This window comes from Dipteris shenzhenensis, chromosome 11, assembly GCF_047967505.1.
Source record: "Dipteris shenzhenensis isolate YYH24624 ecotype China chromosome 11, Dip_SZ_1.0, whole genome shotgun sequence".
In the NCBI taxonomy this organism is placed as follows: domain Eukaryota; kingdom Viridiplantae; phylum Streptophyta; class Polypodiopsida; order Gleicheniales; family Dipteridaceae; genus Dipteris; species Dipteris shenzhenensis.
In genome coordinates, this window is record NC_141606.1 from 310,329 (window position 1) to 334,862 (window position 24,534).

General features: G+C 44.3%; 1 protein-coding gene across 1 annotated transcript; it reads left to right on the forward strand.

The window, feature by feature from the left end:
- LOC147896446 (small ribosomal subunit protein bS1c-like) lies at window positions 1-24,320 on the forward strand. The gene is made up of 7 exons (XM_087381662.1): window positions 1-457; window positions 1,989-2,264; window positions 20,582-20,662; window positions 20,761-21,042; window positions 23,236-23,346; window positions 23,429-23,515; window positions 23,664-24,320. The coding sequence occupies exons 1-7, from the start codon at window positions 2-4 to the stop codon at window positions 23,763-23,765; spliced, it is 1,395 nt and encodes a 464-aa protein (XP_087237788.1). The 5' UTR covers window position 1; the 3' UTR covers window positions 23,766-24,320.
- The last annotated feature ends 214 nt before the right edge of the window (window positions 24,321-24,534 follow it).

The following is a 24,534-nucleotide window of genomic DNA, read 5'->3' on the forward strand; positions in this document are numbered from 1 at the left end:
CATGAACCAAGTCAAGTGTGGTAAAATGAACTTGGGTCGGAGATTACAGCATAGCGTGTGTGGCCTATCCGATCAATGCTGCTCGCTTAGCTTAGCCCCCCGGCCCCCCCCCCATCTATCTTCTTCTTCTCCCATGGCTGCCGTCCAGCACGTCGCTGCCTCAGCTGGTGCCCTCAAAGAACCTCTCGGCCTCAGCCCCAACCCCTACCTCGGTTTTAGAAGCAGTGGCCTCGCCGGAAAGCGAGTGCTTAACAATGGATGGGCTCCCAAAGACGTCAGCAGAGTGCACTGCGTCACGTCGCTCGTCAACCCAAAGAAGAAGGATAACTTGCTCGCAGAAGCTGAGCAGCGCTGGCTGAGAGCAGTGGAGAATCCACTGGAAGGATTAACGTTCACCCAGGAAGAGTTTTCGGAGGCTTTATCCAAATACGATTTCAGCTTTGAGATTGGAGATATGGTAAACCCTCATCCTATTTGGGGCGTTGGTGTAAACTGCCGCCGCGTGGTTTTGACTGCGTCAACCCCGTAGTGGCAGTCCGTCTTTTATCTAATACTGATACTCTCATAGTACAACACAAAAGAAGCTGTTCCTACAAGCAAGAGAATTACCCGTGAGTGGAACTTGTATATAGCTCTTGCAGGATGCCCGATATAGGGGCTGCTCCAAAATAGAGACACGTTAAGCAAATTGTCAAGAAATTACAAGAGAGAGGAACTCGGGCCAATAAATACGTTTGCCCCCCTGTAAAGAAATTGAAATTTGAGTCTAATCGAAACCTGGTGTTTTAGCTTGTATGTTTCCGGACAGTATTAGTGAACTGCGTGTGTAAGTGATCTCTCACTGTGAAAACCAATAACCTTTAGAGATTGGAATTAACACAAAATACGAGTTGATGCGCTTGTATTCACATAATATTGGAAGATGCTTTGTAAATGTCCTTTGAAGTTCTCATTTAAGAATCTAGCCTGATCCTTCTCCTTTAGTGCTAGCCTTCATCATGGCTGAGTCTGCCCTTCACCTCCGGAGTGCCGACAGAAACTCAGTACGAAGACTTTGTATAAATGGATGCTCAAGTATGTGTGGGTGTGTGGATTTGTATGTGTGAGAGCATATTTTTATACTATGGTCTACACCCACTGTTGGGCGCTGATGACGTCAGTGGGGATGTCATAGTAGCTAGTCCCTTGTGAGTGACTATCATGAGATTGAAACTGCACTATGTTGTGTTTTTAGAGGATGAGTTTGGGAATGTTTCTGGATTCATCTAGGTATATATTAGTTTTGTATGCCTCTTTTTGAGAACTTGTAAAAGTTCCACAACCTTCTTTTAATGTGAGATCACCCGAGAGTGCTATTGATGTTCAAAAGGAAACCCTCATGAATGACTGTGTGAGAAGCTTTTGTCTAGGTTCACCTCTCATGTCAGATGGGGATTATGTAGATTGGAGGCCTGTTTGGCTGTACGTTTGAATGCCTTTTCAAAGCTAGGTTGCCTGCAAGCTTTGTAGATTGGAGACTTGTCTGGGTGTTTGTGTTTGAATGCCTTGAGTCTCTTTTAAAGCTAGGTTGCCTGCAAAAAAACTGTTTGGATTCTGCGAGCTTGTTTGCCTGGTTAACCTCTCGTTTTAAAGGGGGGTTACGAAGATAGGGAACCTTTGTGAGTGTATATTTGAATGCCTTTCAAAAACTTAGGCTGCCTGAAGTAGTGCTCGTCAACTCACGAGAACATTTGAAGCCACTTAATTTGGTGAGTCACACAGGCTCTGGCTCTGCTCTAAAGTACGTAGGATTAGTGACTGAGTGTAGAGAATTAAAAGTGGCAGGGAAGTGAACTGAAGCTGATTGATTGATAGGGATAGCAAGCTTGAGGGAGTCTTCTTGATTTTTGTACGTATAATGAATTCCCTTATGTTAGGGTGGTTGAAGTTTTGAATACTTGAATGTGTAGTGACAGCTATGACAATTGACTTATGTCCTGCTTTCGCAGGTGAAAGGGGTTGTATTTTTAGCAGATAATAATGGAGCGCTGATTGATATTGGTGCTAAAGCACCAGCCTTTTTACCTCTAGCTGAGGCCTCCATTCTCAGGCTAAAAAGTGTTGAAGAAATAGGCCTTTATCCAGGTGTGGAAGAGGAGTTTCACATACTCAGGGATGACGATGAAAATGGGCGCATGATTCTTAGTCTTCGGAAGCTTCAATATGACTTAGCATGGGAACGCTGCAGGCAACTTCAGGCAGAAGATGCTATTGTCAAGGGCCTTGTAAGTACTGTCTTTTGCTGTGCAAGTAATTTTATAATGATCACTAATCTTTTACATTTTGCAGTACCGGAAGTAGCAAATCTGGCTTGGTTGTGTGAGTTGGCAGTTGCAGAATTGGTTCAGAGTTTTTAAAGAATGTAACTCTGTTTTAGTGGGATGTTTCCGATGACTTTCATAGCTTACATTGTATGAAAGGTCAAAACTGCAATTTGGGCTATGGTATGAATGACCAACTTTTAAAGGTTCCGCAAGAAATCAGATCTACAGGTAGAGTGACCTGCTGAAAAGCCTAGAGGGACTGCCATCTCAGATCAGACTCACTGTTTCTCAGATCAGAACCACATTTCAAGAGGAGTGAATTTGTTATGGTTATAGTCTGGATTCATTCTTATGTACAGCATTGTTGTTCTACTTTTGGGTGGATTTTCTTCCTTTATGTATGTTTTTCGTCCCCCTCATCTGGCTCAAGGACCTCAGCTCTTCCTCAAGTGCTGCTGTCAATCCATACTGATTTGAAGCTTTTGCTTGGAACTATAAAGTAGAGCAGGGATATGAGGATGTTTAAGTTTCCCAGCACCTTCACCACTTCAACATGAGCTCAAATTTGGTTGCTTTTGGGTGTATATAACCGATGACATTTGGACTGCACAACTGAAAACTGAGCACCCTTGAATCTGAAACCGTTCTAACAGGAGGAGAAGCATCAGAGTTTAGGGAGGATCACACGTTTTTGGGAAGAAGTCCAAGTGACTGAAAATATCTCATATAGCTGAGGAATTCTCCAAGACTTTATGGATTGGATCCAAAGTGTGCATTCATGGCTAGACTGTATGCAAGGCACAAGGGTCTGTAGACTAGTTAGAGGAGGACAAAACATGTATACACTTATACTTCATGACCACAGGGCTCTATGCATGGCCTTGCATGCATGCCACTTGTGCACACTGCTAGTTTTCTCGTAGAACTTGATGCGTATTTGCCACTTCGGCAGGTAGACATGCACCTATTAATCACTTGCATGTATTTGCAAGCTATGACCTTTGGGACAAACGAATAGCTCCAACAACATCCTATGTGAGATTATGAAAGCACGCTTAAGCCTCATTGATGTCACTCCTTGGTAACATCCCGAACTAGACCTCAATAAATCTACCTTATAAGCATGTTGTTAAAGCCATGTAAGGGCCTACGTATTTGATGCAACCTCTTGCTACCATGTGACCTAGTATGCTATCGTAGAACTGTTAGAGGTCATCTCCTGATGTCACCATGTAGAGAGAGAGGGCCTTGCCTATGGGTGTGCCTGCCCAGTGAGAGGCTAGCGTAGATGAGCTAGGGCCTGAGCTGTGGGTGTGCCTGCCCCCCCCCCCCCCCCCCCCGTGAGGATAGGTGTTGACCCCGTGGTGGGCCGTACTCATGCCCTAGAGGCTTGCTGTGGAGGTGCCCTTTTGTGCCAGTGGAGGTGGCCTTGTAGGCAGCTCTGTGGGCAGTTGTGTAGGGCCCAGCAGATGCTGCTCTTGTTGTGGTGGTCCAACCTGCTGGTTGGCCACTTGGCATGTGCTTAGGCAGTGGGCTTGAGCCCTATGTGTAGGAGTCTTGCTGGTGGGTCTGCCCACCTGGCCAGGTCGGCCTGTTTGCAGCAGGGTCTCAGCCCTGATATAGAGCCCTGAGGAGCCCTTTTGTAGGGCTGGAGAGTCGGCCATGTAGGCCTGTTGGGTCGGCCACTAGGCAGGCTGGTTGGCCCTGCCCTATGCCAGCCGACTAGAGGGGCTGGGGGGCTATATAGCCCCCCCCTCAGCCTTCTTTGGAGCATCCAGTGGAGCAGCACAGCCACCTCAGTGGAGCAGCTGTGCCTGCCTGTAGAGTCGTCTTAGGGCGGAAGTGTGGTACAGTTCATCCACTCTCTGTGCCTTGGTCTGTTGTGGTTGTTGAGCTGTTTGTCAGAGCTCTCGAGCAGCCTGTTGGTTCCGAGGTTTTCCCTCAGTTGTAGTGGGGTTTTCTCCAGAGATCACTTGCAGCTCTCCTGTGCCTGTCTCTCCTTTCTCTTCTTCTCAGTGTGTGTGTGTGAGGCGTGCTATCTTTCTCTCTCTCTTCCGTTCTTTTCCGCTGCACTTCTCACAAGAACCTTGCTTCAAAATAGTCTACAACTTAAGAACCGGAGAGGGTTGATGTACAAAACCTATAGCTGGATAGTGACTCTGCAACCTACCACCTTTGGAGCCTATGTTGGCATTGTTGAAATTCGTCTCACTTAAGGTCATAAAGAATCTATAAGCGTAGACAAAGTAAGTTCTAATGACATTTCGTTGCATTTGTTAGTATTATAGTCAGCCTCAGGATACTAGGGCGAATTTGTGCAAGATTTCCTTGCATTTGAGAGCATCAAATTTCACACAAGGCATCCCTAGTCTACCTCTCTTGAATCATCAAAAAATCTTGATTAGATTTTTCTCTGGTTCTAGTGCTTCCTTTGCAAGCAATTCCAATTCTAGGCTTCCTTTTGATGATTTAACAAATATTTACTGGCAATTGTGTACCGCACAACTTTATGGTTTTGTTTATGAATTGGGTTTTGTTTATACAAGGTGCTGAGAGTTTTGTTATGAATTGGGTTGGATTTCGTCCCAAATCATTGGTGGTTGAGTGTTACTCTATTGAATGCTTGCTTGAGATTACGATCTATGCATGTTTCCCCTTTTTTGAACCATTATATCAAATCCTATCCCCAAACTTGAAATCATCCTTTAAAAGGAAGCCATATTTCTATATGGAAGCATTCGTCTTGCACTGCTACTTTCGCAAGTACCTTTGAACTTGTTATGACTCTTTGGAATCAATTGCCATGGTGGGAAGGTCAGAGCATCAAATTTCACACAAGGCATCCCCAATCTACCCTTCTTGAATCATCGAAAAATCTTGATTAGAATATGCGGTTTCCTTACCTAGGGGGTTACATCGTCAAGATCCAACAGTGGGTGTAGACGATAGTGTAAACAAATGCTCTCACACATACATATCCACACGCACACATAATACACAAGCTTCGATATCTCACTTTAGGGGATGGAACATTGATGAAGCTTTGGAAGTGTGAAGCTGAGGCACAAATCTCCAGACTCATGTTGTTGCAATAACACATGATCATGCTTGCATGGGAAGGTCCTCTCCAAGGCAAGCATGGAATGCAGAAGTTATCACATAGTTAGATGTAAGGTTGTCTAAATGCATGCAGTATTGCATGTGCGCGGCCAGCAGTCTGTAGGCTGAGTGGCCCAGTCCCAGGCCACCCTATCCAGACCCAACTGACTTGGTCTGTGCCCTGGCCGATGAGCAAGTTTGGCCGATCCTGGTCAGGCCTATAAGTTGATTCCAGCCCAAAGTTAGGTCCTTTGATCCAGCTGTAGTCAGGGCCCTCCATAGCCTCTAGTTTCTGACATGCATCAGATGTGCCCTCTTCCAGGCCAGACATATCCATGCATCATCTCCTGCAGCACATATGGCAGCTGATCCAGCCAAAATGGCTTCTCATTATGCTGTTCATAGGATGGCGCCATGACCAGCACCCTCTGCCCATTTGACAGCCTCTTTATTGCTGCCCACATGGCAGCCCAAGGACCGCAGTCACGTGGCCATGTGACATCTGGTTCTTGTGCCCATTCATCCATACTTGCCTATATAGGTGAGAAGCCCTTGGGCTCTCCTCATTTTGGGCCTTATAGGTGGGCTTGTACCCCAACATCATGCTCCCTCCCTCACACGTCATTTTTAAAGTATTAATGTGTTCATAGATTCCGATTTTGACTATTTATTGTTTCTTCAAGGTGTTCTATTGCCATTTCCCCTTGTTCCTTGTAATTGGGAAGCTATTGAAGGAATTGGCATCAGATTGGATGTATGTAATAATACTTCGGTGGATTAAACAAAGCTGCCTTAGGACTTTAAGGATACCTTTGAGGTCCTTACCTGTTGAGTAGCCTCAGGTCCATGAGGCTAAGTATGCCACTTATTTTCCCCATCACTGCCTGCTCTGCCAATCAGTACAGGCTCTGCCAACATGTACGTCTGCTGTTTTGCTGATGCAAGCTGCTGTACTGGCTGATGTCAGCCCTCTGCTGGACTGCACAGGCCTGTCGTACACCTGTACCTGCTGTATATCTTGTAGACCTGTTTTCTGCTGCTGCTGTGGGCTGCAGGGTTGCCATGTAGGCAGCCCATGGAATGGGCTGCAGATGCCATGATATAGGTTATTATATTTGATGTTTTGAATTGTGAAAGTTAATGGCTTTGTATGCTTTTGTTTGATTTAAGTTGGAATTAAATTTAAGCATATATTCATAAACATGTTTAAATTTGATAATACTCTTGATATACAATATTTAGGGTATGATGTATTCATTGTAGACTAGGGCAAGCAATGGAAGCACAAGAGATGAAGCAATGAAGACAAATACGAGGTCCTAGGACAAGGTCTCCTAGTGGTACTTATCGTACTAACTAGTAGATGTGCTAACTGTACCAAGTGTCCTAATTGCTCCTAACTAGGCCTACAAGGAACATACCAAAGAATGAGTGGCACCTATGGATAGCCCATAGAATGGACTACAAACCCCCTCCTAGGACAAGGTGTCTAGTGGTACTTATTGTACTAACTCGTACATGTGCTAATTGTACCAAGTGTCCTAACCGCCCCTAACTAGGCCTACAAGGAACATACCAAAGAATGAGTGGCACCTATGGGTAGCCCATAGAATGGCCTACAAACCCCCTCCATGGTATGGGCTGAAGTATCTTGGACACGTCTCAGAATACGTAAAGGACTAATGTCATGGTTGCACATGTTCTTTGTGTAGGGATATAGTAACCTATGAATGTACAGAGTATAACAGATCAAGTCACAAAAGGTATTGAGTTTAAAGATTGTTGGAAAGCTTCAAACTCAAGGTTGCGGAGGAGCCTTCGTAAAAAGATCTGCCAACACTTGAATATGACTTGTTGATAATCTCTCTCTGACATAGTGAAGATCATGGTAGGAGTAGTCTTACATGAAGATCTGTAGGTAACTTTTGGAGCCAAACACTCTCCACTGTAGCTGTAAAAGTTGCACTTTGACTATCAGTGAAGATGACGGTAGTAGTAGTCTAGCATACATGAAGATCTGCAAGTAACTTTTGGAGCCAAACACTCTCCACTGTAGCTGTAAAAGCTGCTTTGTACTCAGCCTCACAACTAGAAGTAGCAATTGTAGTCTGCTTCTTGTTGAACCAAGAGATGCATGAAGTACCAAGCATGAAACAATTGCCACTATGTGACACAATGGTGTCGGAACAGCTAGCCCAATCACTATCAGTGAATCCATGCATGATAAGTGAAGAATTGGCCTCATAGAGAAGGCTTAAATGCTGAGCACGACCTGCCAATGGTGTTTAGAGGGGCTGTGCATGTATTTGCTCAAATTGTCAAACATCATACTGAGGATAGGGTCTAGTAAGGCATAAATAAATCAAACAACCAACTGCCTACTGATAGAGAGTGAGATCACGTGCACCACTACCATCCTTAGATGAGAAATGAAAACCAGGCTCTAATGGTGTGGATACTGGCTTGCAATCCTCAAACTGCAAACGCTGCAAAAGATGTCCAATATACTTGGATTGTGACATCAAAATACTCCCCTCACTGCTAGCAAATTGAACGCCCAGATAATAATGCAAAAGACCAAGATCAGACATAGAAAATGTCTTTTGCAAGTCAAGCTTAAAAGCTGCAATTTGCTCAACATGTTACGGATGTAAAGGATAGTCTCTGCAGGGCTGTTCTGAAAGCCAAGACTTAGCAAATGAGCATGTATCCTTGAATACCAAGGCCGGGGTGCCTGTTTCAATCCATAGATGGCTTTGTTTAACTGGCATACCTTGCTTTCAGAACGTGCAACCTCAAAGCCAGGAGGTTGGGTAACATAGACTTTCAGCTGCTCTAGTACGGGCTGGCAGAGAAGCATCTTGTTTGCTGTCGTTCAGAGTGTCAAGGAGCCAACGGGGAACCTTTTTGGGCTCCTGAATTTTCAGCTCTCTCTTGGTCAATGGCCCTATGCACAATATTGAAACCCAAACCAGATGAAATCGCCCCTTTGGGTCCTTTCTTCATCATGATATACAATTTGTTTTGGCTCGGCTTCTAAACAGTTATCCTCAACTGAAATGCTTCTTGATACAAGTGTAGAACTTGAGGATACTTTGAGAAGAATTTCTCATCTATTCTCTTGGCATCAAGTGCTGAATAATTCTTAAACTTGACAAGGTATCTACGGATAATTTGGCCTCTGGGTCCGTTCTTCATCATGATATACAATTTGTTCTGGTTGGAGGATCTCCTCCATCTCTTCCACTGCAGGTGGCTCTTCTTGAATTGGTTATGTGGGTTCTGGTCCTTGATACTTCTTTAGAGGACTCACATGAAAAACATTGTGAATCTTCCAAGTCTCGGGAAGCTCTAGTTGAAAAGCGACTTCATTTATGGACTCACTAACTATGAATGGTCCATAATACCTGGGAGACAACTTTGGGTGTACTTTCTCTTTTCCTTTCATCTTTCTGAGCCGTGCTTTGTCAAAATTTAGTAACACCTAATCTCCTTCTTGGAGATTCATCTCCCTTTGGTGCTTGTCTGCTGCCTTCTTTTGCTTTTGTTGAGATCTTTCAATTGCTGTCCAAACTTGAGAGAAAGCTGTATCTAAGTCTTGGACATACTGGTCGGCTGCAAATATCTTGTCTTTTGTTTAGAGGATAGATGGCATAATCACCTTTCCATAAATAACTTCGAATGGGGCTATGAACAGTGTTATTGTATGCAAATTCCACGAGAGGAAGATACTTTTTCCATTCAACCTTTTGCTCAGAGGCATAACACTTGAGAAGATTCAATACTGTGGAATTGTGATTCTCACCTTGTCCATCTAACTGAGGGTGAAAAGAAGATGAAAAGTCCAACTTCGTCTCCATATTATCAAATAATGCTCTCCAAAATAAAATAGTCATCCTGGGGTCTTGATTACCAACAATCGACTTAGGCATCCCATGGTGCTTGAAGATCTGGGCCAAAAATACTCTGGCCATGTGGTTTGCCTTAATAGTTTTTCTTACTGGAATGAAATGGGCTTGTTTGCTGAACCTGTCAATAATGGTTGAGATCCCATCATTCCCGTATTTGGATCTAGGAAAATCAAAGATGAAATCCATTGCAATACTTTCCCATGGTCCCTACATTATGGGCAGCGGTATGAGAAGTCTTGGGGTCTTGTGTCTATCATACTTTACCTTTTGGCACGTAAGACATTCGGTTACAAACTTGTGAATGTGTTTCTGCATCCCTGGCCAAAAGAAATATCTCTCAATGGCTTGTGTAGTAGACAAAATACCTCGATGCCCTGCATGAGGAGGAGCATGACATTCTTCCAAAACTTTGGCTCGCATGTCTTGAGTCACACAAAGATGATCATCTTTCATGAGAAATCTGTCTTTCAGTGTATACTAGCTGGATAATACTCCCTGCTGAATATTTCTCATGGTCTCTCTGAAATCTGGATCCTGTAAATAAAGCTCTTTCATGGCCTCCAAGTCCCGGTGATATGCTATGGTGACATTATTCACTTTAGGCCTTCTAGATAAAGCATTCACAACTCTGTTCCGAGCTCCTGGAGTATAGACAATATGAAAATGAAACATGGACAGAAAATTTACCCACTTCATCTGCTTTTTGGAGATCTTGGTCTGAGTCAAGAAATACTTGAGGCTCTGGTGGTCGGTCTTGACTGTAAAGTCAGCTCCAAGAAGATGATGCTTCCAAATATTTAAAGCATGAACCCAACAGAGGGTACGCACAGTGAAAGACTGATAGTAATGCCCAGGAGCTCACACAGTGTGATGTGGGGTGTGGAATCACTAACTTCTTAACTTATGTGCATAGATGTGCAAGCCAGTAAATAGAGAATGCTCAGAGACAAATATAGAAGCAACACTTTATATTTCCGTCCGTCCAGAAACTAGGACAGGATACAATACCAAAAGGTTCTTCAACTACAAGCCTGGCACTTCTAGATCTCTGAGCCTGCATGCTCCACGTCGAGCATATGTAGACTCTAGATCCCTTCCACCTTGCTGTCCGGAAGCCAGCCAAGGTGTGCAGCCACTCTAGCTCAGTCTGCAGCTTCTCCTAGGTCACCTTGTCCTCCTGAATGTAGGCCTAAGGCTCCCCCTATGTTGCTCCTGTCTGCTGTCCTGAGGGCTGCTCCAAGTGATGATGATCTCAGCAACCTTCTGCCCTAGAAGACAGTCTACGTTCAGCCTCTTTCTGGAGCTAAGTCTGCAGCAACACCTCTCTCCTTCACTTCCTGTGTAGAGGACCAAGGATGGTGGATGTGCTGCTCCTTTCTGCTCCTCCCAAAGCTGCTCTGCTGGATATGAAATGAGGCCTGAGGCCTCTCCTTTTATAGTCCCCCAAGGGGCTGTCATAAAACTGACCAGCCAGCCTCATCCTGGCCGACCAGACTGGCCAACCAGTCTACTTGCTGGCCGACCTGGTTGGCTGGTCCAACCAGCCCTATATAAGGGCTCTAGCCAAGCCCTTTTGGGCTGCTGCTAGGCTGCCCTTAGTTGCTGCTGGAGACCCTCCTGCAGGCTGTATATCTGCCCATAGACCTCCGCCATGTTGCGTCATGCTGCAGCCCTTTGCCGGTGCCATGTCCTGTGCGTACACCTTCTGTACACTGCCCTGCAGCAGCCCGTCCAGATCCGTACAGTGGCTGACATCATCGCGCCTTCGATGGAGAGGGTGTGCAGATTTGCTTTGCTCTGTCCTTGACAGTCACCTGGCCATTCTCTTCCAGATCTGCCCTCGAGGCAAGCTTTCTTCTGCCAGGTACTCTCCTTTCTTTGTGTGAGGTGCTGCCCATGTGGCAGCCCCCTCCCTCTTTCTTGTCCTAGGTTCACCCCCCCCCATGCTCTCCTCACATGGGGGCTTACAGATGGGGAGGTGACCATTCCAACAGAATAACTGCTAGCATCCCTTTCTCATACACACCGAAAAACATCTCGGCATCACGCAGCCTCCTGCTTTTATAAGCTATAACCCGACCTTCTTTATGGAGGGCACCTCCCACACACTCTCCACATGCATCGCAGTCCATATCAAACGGTTTCTGTAAATCTGGAACAATGAGAATAGGCTCGGTTGTTAGCTTTTCTTTGAGAGTATTAAAAGCTGTCCTTTGTCTTTCTCCCCACCTGAAAAGTGCATTTTTCTTGGTCAAGTCATGTAAGGGGGTTGCTGTATCAGCAAAGTGTCTGATGAAGCATCTGTAATAGGAACAAAGCCCAAGAAAGCTGCGTACTTCATGTACCGAGGTGAGCTCTATCCATTCATGTATAGCTTTAATCTTGGTTGGATCCATTTGAATCCCTTCCTTGGTTAATGTGTCTTGGGCTAATGAATCTCGTCAAGAAAGAATTCACTCTTTTTGGCATTAATAAAAAGCTTATGATTTCTAAGTTCTTGGAACACAGTAGCCAAGTGCTCTTTGTGCTCTTTTTCTGTCTTAGAAAAGACCAACGTGTAAAGTGCCTGTAAGATTTGAAAATTTTGTCCATCATACTGGTGCATTGGTAAGCCCAAAAGGCATCGCGAAAAACTCATAAAGTCCAAAAGTGGTCCGAAAAGCTGTCTTATGGACATCTTGTGGGTGGATCCTTATCTGATTAACTCAATACGGCTGAGAATCGTGGTCCTTTTCAGTCTGTCCAAATATCGTCTATGCGAGGGATTGGAAACCTGTGTTTTTGACTGTCATTTTATTAAGAGCTCTATAATCCACACATATGATAAGAGCCATCCTTCTTTTGAACTAAGCTTTGATGAACAAAAGGGTGAGGAACTGGGCCTGGTAAGTCCTTTGGAGAGCTAATCTTGTACCTGTGCCATAATTTCTTCAGTCTGGGCTGCTCTCACACGATAAGGCGTTCGATTCGGGGACTCACTTCTTGGAAGGAGCTCTATAACATGATCTTCAGGCCGTTCTAGAGGAAGCTCTCCTGGTAGAGAATCTGAAAAACAATCTTTGAAAGATTCGAGAAACTGAAAATTTTCTTTTTCTAAAGGACTTATTTCCACTTGAGGTTCACTCTCTTTTTCTTTAACAAAGACCATATACGCAGAAATTGCAGATTTTATTGATTTAGCAATGGAAATATTTGATACAGCTGGAATGGTTTCGCCTCTTTCCTTGACCAAAAATCTTGTGTTGCTTATTCCGATGCACAAAACTGAGAGTTCTTGCTTCTACCTCCTTTCTATGGAACCACGACATACCCAAAATAGCGTCATAATGCTTGAGAGGTGAAACATAAAACTCTTTGTGGTCCACATAACCCTGTACATGAATTCTGAGCTTTCCAATTAAAGGTGTCACTTTGACTGGATCCCCTTCAAAAACATGCTCTGCATCCAAAGATAATCCCAATTCTTCTCTCTTAATTCCTAGCCTCAAAGCTAGATCTTCTGAGAGTGAAATTATCAGTAGCTCCCGGATAAAAAAGAATTAAAGCATTCTGATCTCTTACTTTACCCCATGCGAGGCAAAGCTCTTGGTTTCTTGGTTTTGTTGTTCTGCTCAACATATCGGGGACTCTCCTGCCATAGGCTTCGGCGGTTCTCTTGGCGCTTTTTGCTCACTTGGACTTGCAAGCCTTTCGGGGCATTGGTCAGCCATATGCCGTTCTTTTCCACAATGGAAACACTTACCTTCCTTTCAAAAGGCTTCAATCTGTTTTGGAGTAAACTTTGACTTCCCTTTGAAAGGCTTGAATGGGCCTGAAATCTCTTTGAACCTTGGGTTGGTGCCACAACCCTCTTCCTAGTATCCACACCCTTTCCTTTTTCTGCCATAGTTTGAAGGAGGTCTTCCCTTAGCAGTTCAACCACGGAAGCTGAATGCATCAAATCTCAAAGCTTCGTCCTCTTTGGATCAATGCTTACTTGAGTTCGTATGTTGGGAAGCAATCCCACTCGATACTTCCAAAGCTTCGTCTTTTCTGAAATTTCTTCGAAGGGCATGATTTGAAGATAAGCTGTCCAAAACTTTTGATTATACGCCTCAATGGTGTCAGAGGCTGCCATGCATACACTTTCCCAGGCTGTATGAACATCATCAAAGAAATTATTGGGGAGAAACTGATTCTCAAAGTCTTTCCATGTCTTTGGAGCCTCTTCTGCAGCTCCCCACCAAGCACCGGCACTATTTGTCAAGTGAAGACTCACAATCTTTAACTTTGACTTCTTGCGATAGTGTCTTGTTTTGAAGGCTATATGTCAGGAGGGCATGAGTTTTAATGCTTGCATGTGGCCTCGACCCTGGGAATCAAGTGGGGAGGTCACGGCCTAGGGGTGTGCAAGTTTCCCCCGTAGGAAATTGTGCCTTGGGGGCAACTAAAAGGTTTAGGGCCAAGAGGGGCCCAAAAACCTTAGGCCTTTTAAGTTGGTCATCGGTGGCCTTTTTTAAAAGGCCCCAGTAGACGGGGCCTAGGAGCAAATGAGGCCCTTGGGGGCAACCCAAGGCATGGGCTGCCACGTGGCAAGCCCATGCATACCTTTTTGGAAAGGAAGGCCCTGGGCAAAGAGAGTTGACGGAAAAGAATGGCGCGGGGGCGGATTACGTAGAAGGAGTCGGCCTCATGGAGGTTGGTTTTTGCACGGAAGAGAGAGAGAGAGAGAGAGAGAGAGAGAGAGAGAGAGATGTATTAACGTCCCCGGGAGGCCTTGCGGGCCTATGGGACAAAAGTGCGGAAAAACTCATACAAGCCATAGTGGGCTGGAGCGAAGGGCTCGCTAAGGCCCTCGTTGAGTACTAGAAAACACATATGTCATAAACTGAAATACTAATGTAGAAGTAGAAGTAGAATTTATTAACGTCCACGGGGGGCAAAAATGACCCATGGAACCATCTCAATACAATGTAAAGAAAGTCTCCTAAAAAAGAGGGGTCAGGAATCTATGAGTTCCTGACGACATGTAAAAAGACGGGTGACAAAAGATCCCAACGCTACTGGAGAGGCAGTAGAGAGAATTGATGTCAACTGAGCAGAGTCCTCCAGTGTCTGTTGGTAGTCCTCCCTAATATGTGCATATCGGGGGCACTGTAAAGCTACATGTGCCTCCATCTCCACTGACTGCAAGTCGCAGAGAGTACAAACTCTCGCGTGTCTGGGCTGATGCATCCAAGCTCCCTTCTCTATAGCAAGCGTATGAGATCTGGTGCGAAACCTAGCTATATTTCTGCGATAGAGAAGGGGAATAGGTGTGCTAATGTAGGGCTGAGCAGAGGCCTCCATGGACATGTATGTAGACCAGCATGATGTTGTCTTGATAATACTCCAGTTTTGTCCTCTTTTCATTTGTCAACCAGTGGGTCTGCAAAGTGCTCAATAGGGACATTTGAAATTCTTGCATGGTGACCTTTTTCAGGGGGCATGGTCAAGTATGCATCTACTTTCCATCGGCTGAACCATTTCCTTGTGTCTGTTGCCCACCCTGTACAGATGATCTTACTTTTGTGATTCTTTTGAAGCTTTGTGCTGGCAGTCCATGCTCTATAAGGTAGTCTATCTGGTGGCATTTGCTGCATCTCTAGCAAATATTGCAAATACGGAAGGGGCTGGCTTGTACGGATCATTAATGGCCACCGGCTACGTATGGATGTGTACGGCAGTACAGACAACTGCGCAGGCTTCAAAGGCGACATTACGGAAGGGCTGCGGAAGCATTGAATGCAGCTGTACGGTTGGGCTGCACAAGTAATAATTGTTTGTACGGACAGTCATACAAAACCCTGGTACGGACAGTCATACGAGTCAATCATTTCTCGGGTGTACGGACAGTGGATGGGCTCCGTGAGGCTTTTGGCTGCGTGTGCAAGCATTTGGGATCCAAGGAGCTGGGTGTATCCCGCTACATGGCCACATGAGCAAAAAGCTAGTAGAGAGTTGTGCATTGGCTCGTGCAAGAGCTTGAGATGAACTTTGGGCTGAAAAAGGGTTCACACATGCTCTCTAGTGATTGCCCGAGAGCAATGGGCCATGTTTTTGAAGAGACTTGCTTGGCAGAGTGATCACAATGTATGCTTGCAGATATTGTTTGTGCTTTTGAGCACCGGGGGCAGCTCAGTTATGCTTTCAACTATTGTTTGGGTATCCGAGTGAATGACTGAACACTTGTGATTGATTGAGGAGCGTGTGGCCTTGTTTGGGCTGTAAATGATGGCTCCCATGTTAAATGCAGGTGTTTGCATTGAGTATGGATGCTTATGATCACATGGGTGTGATAGTAGAGCCTAGTAGGGCTAATGTGTTGTGATATGGATGCCTCTGAGTGAGGGAAGAGCATTGAATGCGTTTGGGAGTTGGTATTTACTATGTAATCTCTTTGTGGCACTATTCAATTAACAAAGAAATATCGAAAGGGGTGCCAAAGGCTTTGGGGCGAGTCTGTGTCTTTGTATTTGTGCAGGAGTGCTCTAGCTCCCCTATTTGTCTGTGGAGTGTTTGCTGAGTATTCTTTTGTGAAGGCTTTTGTTTGGTTAGTGTTTTACCACCCTCTTGCTAGCCTTGAGGCTGGTAGTAGAAGTACCTTTTGGTAAGATTAAAGGACCACGCTCTGGTGGGACTTTGGATCTATCTCTTTGGTATTGTGTTCATAAGCTTTGGATGGAAATATATTCTTTTGGTGGTTTCTATATCTGGCTGGATCATTGTCTATTTACTAATCTGCACATCTATGGATGCACATAAGTTAAGGAAGTTTGTGATTCTACTCCCACACACACACACACAGTGTGAGCTCCTGGGCTATTCTATCAATCTTCCGCTACGCGTACCCTTTGTTGGTCCATTTCTAACAAAATCATCCTTATTGCCAGCCATAGTGCAAAAATGCAAGGCAAAAGCACCAATTGGCAATGCAAACTGGTACATGTGCTAACTGTACCAACTGTCCTAACTGCTCCTAATTAGGCCTACAAGGCACATACCAAGGAATGAGTGGCACCTATGGATAGCCCATATAATGGCCTACATTCGTGTAGATCATCTCTTGCCATTTGATTTGATTGACATGACTGTGTTTTGCTTTCATGATCAAAAGTTATGGGCTTATAAAGCTAGGAGTTTTCGGCCACTCCTGAGGGAAGAATACCATGTGCTCATGCTAGATTTGCACATTTCTAGATTTTCCGTCTTGTTGGAAACATCAAGGTAGATGTCAATGTTAGGTTAGTAACAAGGCTAGGGGCACTTTTTACCTCATTGAGGTTCCCCCCTTAAACACGGTTAATGGTTGAATAAGTTGTTTGTAGGGTCTTAACCTACACCTACTTCATTTCCTTCTCATTCTCAATACAACAGTTCAGGCAGTTGTTCCCCCTTCATCTTTGTGCACCCCTCTTTCATTTCTTACAAATGTCAGGCTGCCTTTGGCTCCTCCTAGGCAAGCATCTCTGTTGTGAAAACCCTCAATTTTTTCGCGAGGAACTGTGCTGGACAACAGAATTTCAGTCAGCTGCCTTCAGTTTTGGCATTGGGAGAGAGCTGCTGGAACTGCTCTACATCAAGCCGCCCCTGTTTTTGTGAAAATTGTCTACAGATTTACTGTGTTTGAGGTGCTTTTGTTGTTTGTCTCGTTTGGGACTATTGTTTTCAGGTCCTGGAGCTGTTTTCAACGGTTGGGACTGTATGGCTGTTACGCAGCCGCCACCTGCTGCAGTCATTCCTTACTATTGTAGATCAGTTTGACACATTTCTGCAGGTCTTTTTGCTGACTTTGAGCTGCTGCAGTCGTGTCTGACCAGGGCGACATGTTCTGAGGTGTTTCTAGACCTGTTTTTAGGTTCTTGGATCTGTTCCTTCCCCATTTTTAGGGTTTTGGATATGTTTTTAAGGGTCTCAAACAGGCTGCTTCCTGTTTTGAATTCCTGTAGCAAATCTTAATCTGGAAGTTACATCAGCTGTCTAGACCTGTTCTGGAGCTGTTTTGAAGGAGGATATTGCAGTTTTTTGGATGCTTTACAGGCTGCAACTTTCCTGCTCAGTCCTCAGCTTTGCTTGCATTTCGAGTTTCTTTTTCCCTCAAGGCTTTTTGTCTCCATCGTTTGCATTTGTTGGTACTTGTGTGAGATTGTGCAGACTTTGGCCAAGCATTGGCTTGTGGAGCAATGCATACTGTTGGTGCAATTTTAATTCACAGCAAGTGAATTTTTTAGAGGCCATATATTTGTGCATTTCTTTGAGATGGTTCAAAATCCTGGTGATGTGTCTGGAATCCCCGCTCAAGAGTATACTCTTTGGAGCTTCAAAAAATCTTTTGGTTTCAAAAGGATTCTGGAATTTCGTGATAGGCGATGAAGCTCGTCTTGGAGCTATAGCGCCAGGCACTCTTCTGCAACAAGGAGCTAGTAGAGGTGCTGGCCTTGGGGGGCAGCAAGCCGGCCAGGGGCAGCAGACATTGATTAGAGAAGATGGGACGCCCAAGATGCACATGCCTTGTCTATAATTGTACTTTCAATGAAGAGGTTGTAAGACTTTGGGGCAATTTGGAAGCATTGTATCAAGCCTGCAATGAGGCAAAGGTCTCATTTCTAAAATGGGATCTTGATTCAGTAAGGATGCAATAAGGACACTCAACGTCCGGCCATGTGACTGAAATCCACGATTACAGGGAGCAACTTCTAAACATTGACGAAGTTATTTCAGATGCTCAGCTTGTCTCTCCACAACTTTGAACTCCCTGTCGGAATTGTATTTGTCTTTTCATGTCCCTCAATTTGCCCGGGTAATCCGAGCCAACTCACCTTTCAGGAGCTTGTGAGACTTCTGTTGCAGGAGCAGCAGATGCGGAAAACCATATTAGGTAATACCCGTGGTGGAGAGTAGGATTTTGTTGCTAAATACAAAGTAAAATGAAAGTTGGCTGGTTTTCAGCCAAAGCATGCTGCAGGAAAGGCATCTGGAAAGAACCAGAAGGACGCAGATAGCCCAAGAAAAAGGGCAAATGCTATCACTACAAAAAGTCAGGTCACCATATCTTTGAGTGTCCAAAGAGGATTGCAAGGGAGAAAAGAAAGAGTCTGGCATGGCAGTTGCAGATTCTTCACATTTGGATGCTAGTAAGGATGATGCACTGCCAACTTTGTAGAGCATGTTTGGGCATTCTTCACTCGCAGCTATTGGGAGTCTTACTCATCCAGTGTCAAAGAGATTACTGACACGTGGTATTTTGACAGTTGTGCAACCAGGCACATAACCTCCAGAACGGACTTGTTTTGACAAATTGTCTACTCCTGTTGTCAAGAAAGTTCCTTGCGCCAACATTTCTTCTTATCCCGTTAGAGGAATTTTAGTTTGCAATGTCGTAGCTGAGTAGGCTTATGCCCAGCCCAAGGACAATACATTGGCAAGTTATTAAGCGTGGTTTCTGCCCACATGTTCATGGGATTGATGTTTCCCAAGGGGGATGACTTGCAGTTGCATGCTTAGAACGACTCAAATTGGGCTGGTGATTATGATACTTGGCAGTCAGCCAGTGGAAACTATTTCATGCATGTCATGGTCGAGTAAGAAACAATCAACCGTTGCTACCTCCTCTTGTGAAGCTGAGTAAAGGGCAGCTTTCACAACAACAATTGAGTGTATTTGGTTGCGATGATTGCTTGTAGATAGATCTACATGCATCATTGGAGTCTCCCACTCCAATCCTCACTAACAGTTAGAGTGCTATTGCAATATCACAAAATCCTGTGTTTCATGGCTACTAACTCGAGAAAAGTTTGAAACTTTTTGGTGATTGAGATCACAACGTGTACATTAGGACATTGTTCCTACAGGGGGGTATTGCAAATCAATGTAAGGTTACTAATAAGGCTAGGGGCACTTTTTTCCTCATTGAGCTGTTTTCCCCTTAGTCACGGTTAATGGTTGAGGTAGTTGTTTTAAGGGTCTTAACCTGCACCCTAGGGTTATCCCTCGTACTTCATTTCAGCTTCTTATTCTGAATACAACAGTTTAGCAAGTTGTTTCTCCTTCGCCGTTGTGCACCCCCCTTTCATTTCTCACACGCCCCTTATTGTGTCCTTTACAAAAAGGTTCAAAATATGTTGGTATATCGCTTACTTAGTAAGGAAGATGACATATGTCCTTATGCTTGATATTGCTTTCAGGCAACTGAATCCCTTAAACCATACATTCAAAGACTCTTGGTAGGAAACATTGAGGCGAAGTTTCATCTAGAGATTACTTCATTTGACTTGTGTTTTCTAGTGTGTTGTTTCTTGTTTCTCTTTTGATATCATATGTAGGGAAATAAGGATGCTGCTTTATGCTGTTTGGGCATTTTTTTGATTTGTGTCATGGTGGTGTTGTAGCTCAAGCACAAGATGATGACATGCATATTTGATGTTAATTACACAGGCAAAGTTGCACTTTCTTTGTGTTTTGTTCTTCAGGTTGGATTTGTGAAGCGTTATAGCAGAATTTTCTGAATCCTTTCGATTGATTGATATGTTGACTATTGCATGAGCCAGCATGTATGCAACAGGACTAGCCCTATTTCTGGTTATCTGTAGCTAAACTGACCACTGACTGCACTATTCCGGGTTCCCTGACCAATCCCCAACTGGTGAACAGTAAATGACCATAGACTGAACTGGAAAATGTGCATTTAGCTAGCTGATCCAGTCTAGGATAGTATTGCAGGAAAAAACATCAGCGAGTACCTTCAAAGAGTGCAGGTCATGGGATGGACCCGACAACAGGGCTTGTGAGGGGCTGCACAAGGACAGGAAGATTGGCCTCCTTAGAATTCAGCATGAGCAAACACTCAGCTGTGAGAATCACATTAATGATGGTTGAATGATCAATGCTATGTACAAATGAAGTACAGCAGGAGCCCTATTTATAGTTCCAGGGCTGGCTGTAAGATACAAGATTGTATATGGGATAAACAACTTCTTAGAAGCTTACTAAAAATAGCAACTAACCAGCCCCTTTGTTACAATGTATGGTTGATTGGGTCTCCCTTATATCAATCATGCATATGGAGCGCTAATATGGTTGTCCTTCTTGGTATGTTTAAAGTGCGATTTTAGTATTTGTAGCTAGTTCTTCATGCTTTCAGCTTGTAAATGTAAAAGATTATTGGTCTTCCGAATCGAGTTGATGATTATGAATAAATCATGTACAATTTCTCCTTTTTTCCTCTCTTAGCTTGGGCTGGATGTTTTTCAGGTCCTTTCTGCAAACAGAGGTGGTGTTGTGGTAGCTATAGAGGGACTAAGAGGTTTTGTACCCTTCTCTCAAGTGTCGTCAGTGAGTGTTTCTAATTTCCACCTTTCCTCATCAGTTTATCCTGTTGGTTCATTAGCATATTTATTTTTCCTTAGTTAAAATTTTTTTTGCATGTGTAGAGGTCAACACCGGAAGACTTATTAGACAAAGTCATCCCTCTTAAGTTTATGGAGGTCGATGAGGAGCAGACTCGACTTGTTTTGAGCAACAAGAAGGCCTTGGTGGAAAATCAAACATCTTTAAGTGTAGGATCTGTTGTTGAAGGTATCGTTCAAAGTGTCAAGCCATATGGAGCATTTATTGACATTGGAGGTATTAGTGGCCTGTTGCACATTAGCCAAATCAGCCATGACAGAATCACAGATGTTGAGAATGTGTTGCAGCCAGGCGATAAGCTTAAGGTGAGTTGATCCAACCGAGGGCTTTAATCATTTTGACTGTCCAAAGTAGGAAAGGTTTGTAATATGAACGTATCTATTGACCATTAGTCAAGGAACACAACGACACTTTATGATGGACCTTGAGCTCGAGCTGTCTGTCTTCACTACCCCACCATGGTGAGCTGAAGTGTGCTCGGGTTTCATGACCATGGCAGAAACCATAGAGATTGATCCTTAGGTAGGAGTTCCAGGTGGGCAGCTTGGTGGACTCCTTGTGTTTTCAGAAGAAGATATTTGCAAGCGGGACCTTCTTTGGAGATGAGGTCTATAGGTATGGTCCCCAGTAGTGGAACAGATTGCGAGAGATTACATCTTGCTTGCCCGACTCTGGCACTCCACATTGTGGACCAGGAAGAGCTCACTAGAAGACATGTGGTCTGAATGTGTTTGGGAGCAAGAGATGTCAGAATAGGAACCTTGAATGTGTTATGTTCCTAATAACAGGTAGTAGAGGACCATTTCCTAAATACAGGTAGTAGAGGACCATTTTGGGGACAATGCAAAGGTCTGGGGTGACTCATGGATTGCTAGAGGAGACTTTAAAAACTTAAAGTTTACCAAGGACAAGCTAGGATGCCCCCCTCTCAAAGAAGAGCACATAGGAGCAGTTCCACCAAGAGAGTGCCGATCACAACGAGACTTAAAAGGGCCTTGAAGGGGCTGCAAACGGGGGAGCAAGACCGGCTGCCCTTGGACAGTACAGCCCAGCTCGGGGTACCCAAGATATTCCAGAAACTTTCAAAACACAGATGGCACCTTATGCTTGGCTATTGATGAGAATATAAGTGTAGCTTTGCTTACTAAAGTTCTTTCCCTTCTTTTTTATTTTTCTCATTTACTCACTTGTTTTAATAAAATTTCCTTGGTTCTTTTGCTTGTTCTATAAAAAATTTAACTTGTAAGATTGGAAATATTCTAGTTTATGAAGGTATATGCCCTTGGACAGTACAGCCCAGCTTCTGGCTGGCAGAGAAACCCGATGGGCGCTTAGAGGACTGGATGGGCTGAGAGCAGGTGCCCCAGCCCTAGTGCAGCTATGGGGCAGAGAAGGGGGGGGGGGTGCAAGCAAGACGAGCGCAAAAACTGGGCCAAGCAACCAGTGACATGCTGCAGGGCGGGCTGGGGTAGCAGGGAAGGAACAGAAGTGGGTGAAGCAGAGAGGAGCACCAGAAAGAAAGGAGGAACAGAAGTGTGGAAGGGGGGGCTAGTAGGCAAGGAAGTTTAAAAAGTCTATACCTTACAAGTCACTTTAATCACTATACACCTTGTGCACAAAACAGAGACTCAGACCTGGAAATATACAGCAGGTAGAATGCAAAGAGGACCTCTACAGAGCTTAACCAAAGATGTGGGTGAAGGTACTAAACACTGCTTACCTTCAAGCTGTCAGACATACTAGGGCTGGCTTGCTGTATCCAAACCCCCCGCAGTGGAATGATGGGTGCGCACAGATCATACTAGCCTTAGATCATGCCTAGCATGTGCACGCAAGTAAAGTGGAACACACACAATTCAGCCAGGTATTATGACCAAATATAGATAGATCAAAGTATAAAATTGTACCTCAGTGTAACCCACATCTACACTAAGGCTGCTCAGATCCAGCACCAGAATGGGTTCCCAATCTTGCTAGTACTACATATCTCCTCCGGCCATGCGAGCAGATAGTGGAAGTGGCTATTGAAGAGCTCCAAGTGATTGCTCTAAAGACCCCAAGGGATGCTATTTATAGCATAGCTACCAAGGGAATGGTCCGATATTTGAAACGTCTGGAACACCGTTTTGGACAAAGGGCTGACATGGGAACGTCTTCCCCGGATGGGAGGCGGCAAGTAACATAGTTCCTAGATCTACCATGGCAGCTCGATTCTATACCCCGCTCATACCCATCTTCTTGCCGGTGTTCTACCCCTTTATCCTTATTTGGGGGCTCCAGTGACCCTTATTTTCTTCCAACACTTTTGTTTTGTCTGTTGTTCTAGTCTTTTCCTGCATTTTAAAATACAGTACTTTTATAGTTTTGACAGTGCTGTACTGTTTTAAATTTTCAGATGAGGGCTGAGTTTGTTGCTCTGACAAAGACAAGAATCACAAAAAATTGCATTCTGCTTTCAGAGGTATTGACTAATCATGGGCATATGTTGCTTGATACAGGTTATGATTTTAAGTCAAGACCGTGAAAGAGGGAGGATCAGCTTATCTACTAAGAAATTAGAACCCACACCTGGAGATATGTTGCGTAATCCATCGCTCGTGTATGAATCGGTAAGTCCCATTAAGCTACATTGCTAGTATCAGAGTTCATGTAATGCATATTTTGTGTTTAATTGGGTGGTGCCTTTTGCAGGCAGAGGACATGGCCCAGACATTCCGGCAAAGAGTAGCTCAAGCGGAGGCTGCAGCTCGGGCTGAAGAGCTGCGTATGACTCAAGAGGTGAGTGTGATTTGGTCCTGTGGTAAAGTTGGTGTAGCTTGTCCAATGATATGGAGTTGTGTAACTTCGATCCTCGTTGAGGCGGTCGTACAATTTTGACCCTTCGTGTGGATATAAGCAGCTGATGTTAGCTTGCTATTTGTTGCAGGGTGGTGGCTTTGGTTTCAGATCAGACACAGCTTTGGGAAACCTGGGTCTTTCCCTTGATGAACTGGATCTTAGCTCAATACCGCCTGCTGTAGAGGCATAGACTATAAAAATGGTGAAAGTCTCTTTTGCTCATTGTCACAAGGCAACGGGATATATCCCACTTATTTGGGTGCAGTTTTCAACTTCTCTTCAGATGTAAATTATTTCAGATTTTTGTTTCTGCTATCAGGAAGCTGCCGGTGTCAATTTACTCGTTAGTATTGACGCTTGAATTGCAATGTATATGATATAATGAGTGCTGCTAGCTGTTATGGAAGTAGGGTATTGGGAATGGGGAGGTGAGATAACTTGAGCTTGGAAGGATGAACCCCTGCAAATGAGGTTTTCTATTGAGGTTGTGCTTGGTTATTGACTAGGTGATGGCTTATCTGTAATTGTAAGTTGGCTTAGCGTGACTAGGCGTGATTGCGCGGCCCCCTAATTGCAAAAAATTGTGTCCAAAGCCAACTCATTTGTACACACCGCTGGTTTCCAGATTCTGTATAATTTAATGACTGCCATGTGATTTATGTATATGTAGACTGAAACCCTTTTAGATCACAAAAGTATCAATGGTAGCAAAAAATTGTTGACAAGGTCTTTAATATCCAGTCAGTCAAGAGGGGAGTGAATTTACATTTCTATTATGTATGGCATATTCTTTTTGTGCACAGGAGAATGCTTGTAAATGTCACGATTTATTCTCCTTCATTATTTATCCGAAGATGGGGATACCAAAGTTATTCTTTTATGTTTAAACTTCCAATGGAAAGGCTTGCCTTGGAAGCTAAGAGAGAGAACAAAGGCCTAGAAGCTGAGAGGGAGAAGAA